We start from the raw sequence: 9,009 nt of genomic DNA, 5'->3' as shown, positions 1-9,009 counted from the left end.
ATATTTTTTCGTGAATGGGGACGAAATTTCTGAGTTGGAGATTCGGGCATTTGGTTAGAAGATTTTGCCAGAATTCTATGGCTATAGAAAATTTTGTCAAAATTTTATTGCTATAGAGAATTTTGTCAAAATTTTATTTCTATAGAAAATTTTGTCAAAATTTTATTTCTATAGAGAATTTTGTCAATATTTTATTTCCATAGAAAATTTTGTCAAAATTTTATTTCCATAGAAATTTTTGATAAAATATTATTTCTGTATAGAAAATTATCTCAAAAACATTTTTTCTATATAGAAAATCTTCCAAACATTTTTTTTTCTATAAAATTTACTATATTTTCACAAAATATTATTTCTATAGAAAAAAAAACTTATCAAAAATGTATTGGGGATTTTTATGAAGAATTTAAGTTTAAATTGAGGATTTTTGGATACGAAAACATCATAATTTGGGCACAAAAACCAGAAAAATACTGGCAACACTACTGTGAGATTATATCAATTTTTTTTGTTTTTGATTTTTTGACAAAATTTTATTTCTGTATAGAAAATTATCACAAATTTTTTTTCTACATTGTTTAAATTGAGGATCATAATTTGTGCACAAGAGCCAGAAAAATATTGGCAACACGGAGCGCTACTGTGAGATTAAATCCGTCTTTTTTTCAAAATGTAAGAGCTAAGCAAATGTCAACGTGTAGAGGGCTATGAGAAAAAATTTGTTTTATTTTTTCCAAGGCAGCTCTGCCCAGAAATAAATTAAAACAGCAATACACATACATTTAGCTTAATGTGTAAAGTGCTAAGTCAATCTTTTTCAAAAAAATGGATTAAGATGCAGATCGACAGATAAATCAAAAATACATAGTTTACCAAAAAAAAAAAAAAAAATATATATATATATATATATATATATATATATATATATATATATATATATATATATATATATATATATATATATATATATATATATATATATATATATATATATATATATATATATATATATATATATATATATATATATATATATATATATATATATATGAGCACGTGCTAAGTCAAATTTAAGGTTGAGTAGGCTTTGCAAAAAAAATTTTATAGCAATTTTTTGTGTGACATTTTGCGGAAAGTTTATTGATTGTATTGAAAGCATTTATGGTAACTACATTTACAGTTTTTCGAAAATAGGTTTATTTCACAATTTATTAAGTTTTTTGTCTCTCCTGTAAAATTTCAAAAATTTTACTTAGCACTTTTACACATTAAGCTAAAGATACAACATTATTCATTATAAACTTGACAATTATTCATTATGAACTCAACCAAGGTATATTTAGGAAGGTAGTTTCAAGCTATCAGATGATTAAAATTTTTTCATTTGAGCAGAACTTTGATTGTCGGTATCTGCTTAATGGCATAGGCGTAGCTAAAGGGGTTTTATGGGTTTTTCATCTCCCCTACCAAATACCATTCAGTATTTCTTCAAATCATGATTATAAATATATCATTGAATTAAATATTATGGTTTCTTCCCATCTATAAGAATTTATTTTTTCTCTTTTTGAGGTATCTTCACAATGAGCACACATCGTAGCTTTTAGCCCCTACGAAAATGTTGCTAGCTACGCCAATGTTTAATAGACAATTGTGACAAATAAAAATAAAAATTCAAAATAAAATTATTTTATACCAAAAATTTTGAATTTTCAATTTGCTTTAAATTTATGACAGCAAAATAACGAAATAAATTATCCCCATAATTGATGGTAAGAATTACTTCAATTATTCTTGTAGACCGTATCATATTACGAAGCATACATCGATCAATTCCAGATTTTCTCTATTTTAAATTTCCAACTTGTTGAACATATTGTTCAACAAGTGAGAAATTTAATTCAATTTGACTGACAATCAAAGTTTCAATATGGCGACTGACATTTTTGTTTTTGTAATACTGAAGTTTTTCGAATTGTAATGAGATTAGTTGTACAACCAATCTTACAATCACATTTACATTTCATTCAAATTTTCTGAAACTAAATTTTTGCAAAATTATTGTAGCAACTTTATCCTGACGGATTTTGAGTGGAAAGTCAAACATTTTTACAAAAAATACAGCAATTAATAATAATTTATTATTTTTTTTTTTTTTTTGATTTTAATTAATATTTTTGATTAATTGGCGGCTAATTTTGAGTCGAGATGAGTCGACATATTCGGCGGCGGCTACGACTGGCAAAAACTGGTCGGCGTCTGGTCTTTTAATTCAATTTTTTTATAGCTCGCTTTTGTAATATTGTTAAAGTGTATTTTAATTTTGTGGAAATTTGTCATGGTTTCATATTTTTCATTTTCATTTCAAATTGCGAATTTTTGAAAATATTTGAGATCAATGCAATGCAAATCACAGAAAATATAAAAATTATTTATTTGGCAAAATATCACAAACTTTTTTAAATCACATCCAGAGCACTGAATTGGGATCGCACCTTAAGAAGTGATGCAAATTCAGTGCAATGGCCGTTAAAGTGTTGAACTTCCATCATATGACAAGTCCATCCCAGCAAAACAAATTTTGGAAGTTCTTTTAAAGGAACAACTTTACAGGCACTTCCAAAAATGTTCTCCCAAAGATGTTCTTTATTATAAATACACAGGAAGTTCTTTTAATTAAATTTTTTATAACTCGCTTTTTCATGTTTTTAATGGGTAATTTTAACTTTTTTCTTTCAAATATGTTTAAAACTGATTAAGAATTAACAAAATGTTACAAATTATTTAAATTTTGACAAAAAATGCTAAATCCAATCTACAAAAAGTCCGAAATTTTGAATATGTTTGAGGTCAAACGTTTCAAACAAGCGTTAGAATGCATTACCAAATTATAAAAAATATATAAATTATTTATTTCGCATAATTTTACAAAATTTTTTAATTCACATCCAAAACACTGAATTCGAATAACAACTTAAGAAGTGATGCAAATTCAATGCAACGGCTGCTGAAATGGTGGACATCCGTCATATGAAAAGCCCATGTTTAGTTCATCGCTTCTTCGCCAATTTTGCACCACTTGCGGATCAAAAAAAAATTTTCACAACTTTTCCAGACTATAAAGAGGCGTTCCTTTCTTACATGTGAATATCAGTAATATCAAAACTACGCGTCCAAGGATTACACCTATATGTAATATGTACTTTTAGTTAATGTAGTACCACAACGGACTGAATAGTGTGAGTTTGAAATAAATTGGGGCTGCCACCTACACTAACATAGTGACTACGCTTATACAGCTTCAAATACTACAGAGTGAACAAATCATGTCGACTGCATTCTAATATGAAAAATTCCATGAAGGCCTTTCAGTTTATGGATGGATATGACCTTCTCAATCTATGTCTACTGTCTTAGCTATTTCGAGCAACTTGAATCGGACAGCCAATAGGAGATCGTGAATGTTTGTGACTTTGTATTTTGTGGTAGCCGCTTTTGTGGCACCTCCATGGGACTTACCAAAAACCGATGGGGTCCTTACTGTACTCTTCTTGTTCAAGGGCAGCAATTATCCTATGGAACAAGGAAAACAAGAACTTTGAAACCCTAATACCATATAGGCCAAAGTGTCAGATAACGCGTAGAGAAAACCCCTCGGATATGTTTATAACAGTATAGGGATTGTAAACTTAATCGAAAAAGTAGACTCTCCGGAATTTTTTTTATGTGCATACTTCTCAGCCTGATTCGATTACATCTAGACTTCAAAGTGGTTTGTCATATTCTGACCACATAGTGGTTATATTTTACTAGTTAAACAAAGATATGATCATACTTGTGTACGATATATTGCTTTGAGCTAAATTTGGTTAAGATCTGTCAATATATTTGGGTAATATATCTTTTGCGGTTTGTCTTTAAAATGAGTCCTCGAATACCTACTAATAAACTCACTATGAGGTTTCTTCCTCGAACATACTCTAATGATAGTAACGACAATCAGTTGTACAGTGTCTTACCAAGATTGGAAAGGATGACCCATTTTTGTAAGTAAATAAATAAGAATGAAAGCATCATACGAAGTCATAGTACATTTGACTTTGAGCTAAATTAGGTTAATACTGGTCAATATATTCGGGTAATATATTTTTACGGGTTATCCTTAAAATGACCTCCGCGAATACCTACTAATAAAAACAATATTAGGTTTATTTCTCGAACATACTCTAATGATAGTAACAACAATCAGTTGTACAGTGTATTTTCTTTATGAAGGAGAGTACAATCGTTGAAAGATATTAATAACTCAGTACAAAATTTGAAACAAATCAGTTCACTACTCAGACAATCGTCTTGCTAACCAGAAAACATCCAAAGCATTGGATAGATATACTTCTCAAATGATATAAATTTTGTTTATACTTATATGTTACTCACTGCATTCAGTACTCGCTATAAAAACTATACAGACATATATTGTTACTTTATACAAACTAAGCATGGTGGTTTTATTACAAAATAGATGTACATATTTATAAATAATAAACAAAAATAATAGTGAAATTTAGTATTCTAGGTTATAATTTGAGTTTAACAAATTTAAACTTTGTTTCAAGTCCATCTTAAGGTACCACGGTACCATTTCTCTTTTTACGAATCATATTTACGAAACTCGCAACCTTCAGGTGGCTTCACCTCAACCGTGTCTTTGCTCACTTCATTCCAGTTTGTGCTTAACACAGTGCCACCAGATTCGCTAAATGATTTGTTCATAGCTTTCTGCACTTCTGGCGAAGATGTACTGTAGATCTTTTTAAACAAACGCTGTAGGGCTTCTTCACTTTGCGCTTCAGCCTCTTCAGACTTTTCCACTTCCTTCGCCAAACTGTCCCAGTTCTTTTTGTGAATTGGTGGTGGAGCACTTATGGCAGGTTTCAGTTTTACAGCTTCCTCTAGGCCATCCCAACGAATGCCGGTTTCTTTGGCCAATGTGATTTCCACTTTGGATGGAAAATCTTTATAAGAGCTTCGTTCCACGTTTATGGGAGCGAATAATTTTAAATCTAGTTCGTAATCATCTGCTGTCATATGGACGCGTTGTTGCTCGATTTCCACTTTATAATTTTTATCCTTGGCATTCTTAAGTAAAACTGTGATGACCACCTTTGTTTCAGATTGATACCAATCATGACGTACCGTCGCAGACATTGTGTTTGTTTTCTGGTCACTCTATTTCCGTTAACCTCTTGGAATATAAATAATGACGCTAGAAAAAGCCAACAAAAATAGCTTCCTCAAATTAGTGAGCAATCAACAGTGGTAATTTGTTTCTTTGTGGTTTTGAATGTGTTTTCCTGTTTGGACAATTTCTAGAAGTTATGAGCAATCGATTTAAATGTAATCGATTAATAATTTATCGAAAATAATCTCCTAATACAAGGAACACCTAAATCAATGCGTTTTGCTTAACTATCCATTGCCTAGCGTTGGCGTAGTACTTCAGTGGCCAAATAATCCTCGAATAACTTGACGGCGACAAAAAATACCTATACATTTTCAATAAGCACAAGGATGTGCATTGTACACATCCATTCAGCATTTGAAAGTTCGATTTTATCCCCATCACTAGCACACACACACAAGCAAACCAACCAATAAGACCAACTGAATTTTACAGGAAGAATTACAGCCAAGCACAAATAGATACAAAAGAAAATTGTTTTTGTTTTGTTTTTAATTCTTCCTTATACGTGTACGCTGAGATCTTGTATCAAACAAGAAAACATAATTCGTTATCCGACAGTGATGTGCTTTCCTACCACATACGCGTAGGAACTCTGCGCTTTATTCTGAACTGACAACCCTGACAGCCACTGCATATCGATATTTGAATGAGCTTCCTAGTTTCATTTTTATCGATTTCCCTCAACAGCTGATTATCACCGGGTATATTGTTGTTTTGATATTTTTGATATTTATGAAAAACGTGATAAAATCTTTTAAAATGTCTTTAAAATATATTGGTAAGATATAAACATATTTTTCCTATTATGTTTGTTACTAAAAGCTATTAAATATTTACAGATATTGGTGCTAATCTAACAGATCCCATGTTCCGTGGACTATATGGTGGTACTCGGAAGCACAAAGATGACTTGGATTTAGTATTGAATCGTTCTTGGGCGCAGGGTTTGCAGAAAATGATTATAACTGTTGGAACTTTGAATGAAGCGGATGAAGCCTTGTCTTTGGCTAAACAAGATGGTAAGGACATTGTAGGATATCTGTCATCCACAACAATTGCTATTTAAATTGTAATAGAAGCTAGAAGCGTATGAAAACCACCTGAACTGTGGTTAACTGCAACTTGACAAGCCTATACTCAATATGGATCAATTTTGTTATAAATAGGACTGTCTTTTTAAGTAAAGATACACGTAGAGAGTATACATTCTCGAGTAGAATCAATGTGGTTCACAAACGAAAGGTAGTTAATATTTACAAGGTTTGAATCAATGAGATTGTCAACCAAAAGGCTGGCAAAATCCTATTGTTCCCACCTTGCCCGCCTCCTAAGTGGTAGGCGTTTTTCCTCTTAGGAATTTGTGTCGCTGGCTCAATTGTAGCGAGCTATCCAAAGGTATTAAATGTCCAAATTATACTGCAATACTCCGTAGGAAGTTCCTTTATTATGAGTGCAGCCAAAATCAACAATAAATATCCTCCTTTTCATATAGTTCTATCTGTATAAGAGTCAATTATGGGCAAATCGTATATAGAAAAAATTTCTGATTTGGACACTTAATTTTTTATTTATTTTATTTATTTCTGAATGAATGTAACATAGTCGATCGATATAAAAAATATAAATAACGATTAAAAAATATATAAATAACAATTAAAAAATGTATATATGGATCGAGGTTACTACTGATTGTAGTGTAGGATATACAATTGCCCCTATTAAAGGTCGCGCAAATACACCTGACGCCATTACATTCTCTTAATTTCACAATTCTAGATCGTCTTTACATTACCATGGGATGTCATCCCACTCGATGTGGCGAATTTTTACCTAATCCCGACGAATACTATAATGGACTTAAAACGAAAATATCACAAAATCCTACAAAAATCGTAGCTGTAGGAGAATGTGGCCTTGATTATGATCGTTTGCATTTTTGTGAAAAAGATACACAAAAATTATATTTCGAAAAACAACTAACATTGGCTGAAGAATTTCGATTGCCCCTCTTCTTGCACTGTCGCAATTCCCATGATGATTTTATGGAAATTCTCAAAAGAAATAAAACAAAACTGGATGCATGTGGTGGTGGTGTTGTGCATAGTTTTACGGGTACTTTGGAAGAGGCACAAAGTGTTATAGACTTTCATCCCAACTTATATATTGGTATAAATGGTTGTTCTCTGAAAACTGAAGAAAATCTTAATGTAATTCGTAATCTACCTAACGATCGAGTGATGTTAGAGACAGATTGCCCTTGGTGTGGCATCAGACCATCGCATGCTGGGCAAAAGTTTGTACAAACAAAATTTCCCACCGTTAAGAAAAAGGAAAAATGGACTGCGGATTCATTGATTGATGGACGTTGTGAACCATGTCAGATAAGGTAAGATAAATAGAATGTTATCGTATTGCATATATTACAAAATTTCCTAAATTTATTTCAGCCAAGTATTGGAAGTTATTGCTGGAGTAAAAGACCAACCTGTAGATAAATTAGATGATATTTTCTATGAAAATACAATGAAATTGTTTTTTTCAAACGAAAAATAAAAATAATACCTGAATCAAAGTAAACAGGGGTTTCATTGCCTTCTTTTCCTCACACTTTTTCCTGTAGCTGTTGTAACACTGCGTCGTTTTTTTGTCCATACAATTGGTGTGTTATAGGTCAGTTTCCATATGAAGGAACTCTGTTACAGAGCCAGTGAACAAGAGTAAATGATCACAAAGCCTTAATGGACTTTCGCTCTCCTCCATAAATTAAGTGTATCTGGAGAATATAAGCAGTAATGAAAATGCCCCTCTTTGAGTATCGACTGCACTGAAAAGTGATTATTAACACAATTTCTCCAAGAAAGTTACGTATGTCACAGAGGTCTTATTATAATAGGAGGAGTTGAAAGGCACCAACTAGGCAGTAGGATATACCACTTTTCACCGTCCTCACTACATGAATTTCGATCGGATCTGTATGAAGAATTGCCACAGAGGCCCCGGAGCATAACATTAGTTGCTGGACATAGACTAGGGATAGATATATCCGAAATAATCGGGTATGACATAAATACTTATTTGTCGAGAGCCAACGCTAGGAAGCATTTGAATTATTTTAAGTCATCGATATCTACGACTATGATAAATTGGATCCCTGGCAGTATTTCGAAAGTTTTATATGATAAAAAAACTAGCCCATCGGTTACATAAAAGATCCAAAGTCAACCTAGTCTTAAAGATATCCCATTAAGTTTTTTTGGGTTAATTTGAAAACTTTGGATATGCCTAAAGAAATTTGTAAGTAGACACAGTATAAAAGTTTACTAACACAGCAAAAAGATGGAGAAAATGAAAAGCAGTCACTGTTTGCTGAAATAACGAACATTGTCTGCAATTTTTTAAACTCGATTACACCAAAAACTTGTTTTAGTTTGAACAAGAATTCATCTCTGATTTATATAGACGGTTTATTGAAGTAAAGAACTTTTTTTAGATATAAATTACAAATTTCGGAAAACAATGATCTTTAAAAAGTGAAATCGAAGGGTCGCACACTCGGACGAGGTAGAAAAAGTAATAAAGTGTCTTATTGGTGAACGTGTTAGAATAATACCGAAATTTTTATCGAAACTGAGGGGGTTGGGAGATGATGTACATTTTAAGGGCCTAATGCACATCAGCATTCAAGTTATTAGCAGTATCCTCACCAAAATATGTTCAGCCTACTTAATTTCAAAATTCTATAAATCATTTATGATATCTCTTCC

General features: G+C 31.7%; 2 protein-coding genes across 2 annotated transcripts; one reads left to right on the top strand and one right to left on the bottom strand.

Moving 5' to 3' along the window:
• Nucleotides 1–4,474: 4,474 nt before the first annotated feature.
• On the bottom strand, nucleotides 4,475–5,385 carry Sgt1 (suppressor of G2 allele of skp1). The gene has a single exon (XM_075311981.1). It carries the CDS (start codon nucleotides 5,206–5,208, stop codon nucleotides 4,651–4,653), a length of 558 nt encoding a protein of 185 aa, XP_075168096.1. The 5' UTR covers nucleotides 5,209–5,385; the 3' UTR covers nucleotides 4,475–4,650.
• A 510-nt stretch (nucleotides 5,386–5,895) lies between these two features.
• LOC142240827 (deoxyribonuclease TATDN1) lies at nucleotides 5,896–7,822 on the top strand. Its single transcript, XM_075312572.1, has 4 exons — nucleotides 5,896–6,023; nucleotides 6,085–6,264; nucleotides 7,022–7,631; nucleotides 7,693–7,822. Exons 1-4 carry the CDS (start codon nucleotides 5,978–5,980, stop codon nucleotides 7,796–7,798), a joined length of 942 nt encoding a protein of 313 aa, XP_075168687.1. The 5' UTR covers nucleotides 5,896–5,977; the 3' UTR covers nucleotides 7,799–7,822.
• The last annotated feature ends 1,187 nt before the right edge of the window (nucleotides 7,823–9,009 follow it).

This window comes from Haematobia irritans, chromosome 5 (assembly GCF_050003625.1).
Source record: "Haematobia irritans isolate KBUSLIRL chromosome 5, ASM5000362v1, whole genome shotgun sequence".
NCBI lineage: Eukaryota > Metazoa > Arthropoda > Insecta > Diptera > Muscidae > Haematobia > Haematobia irritans.
Note: the sequence above shows the minus strand (reverse complement) of the source record. Positions and strands in the feature narration are given on the sequence as shown.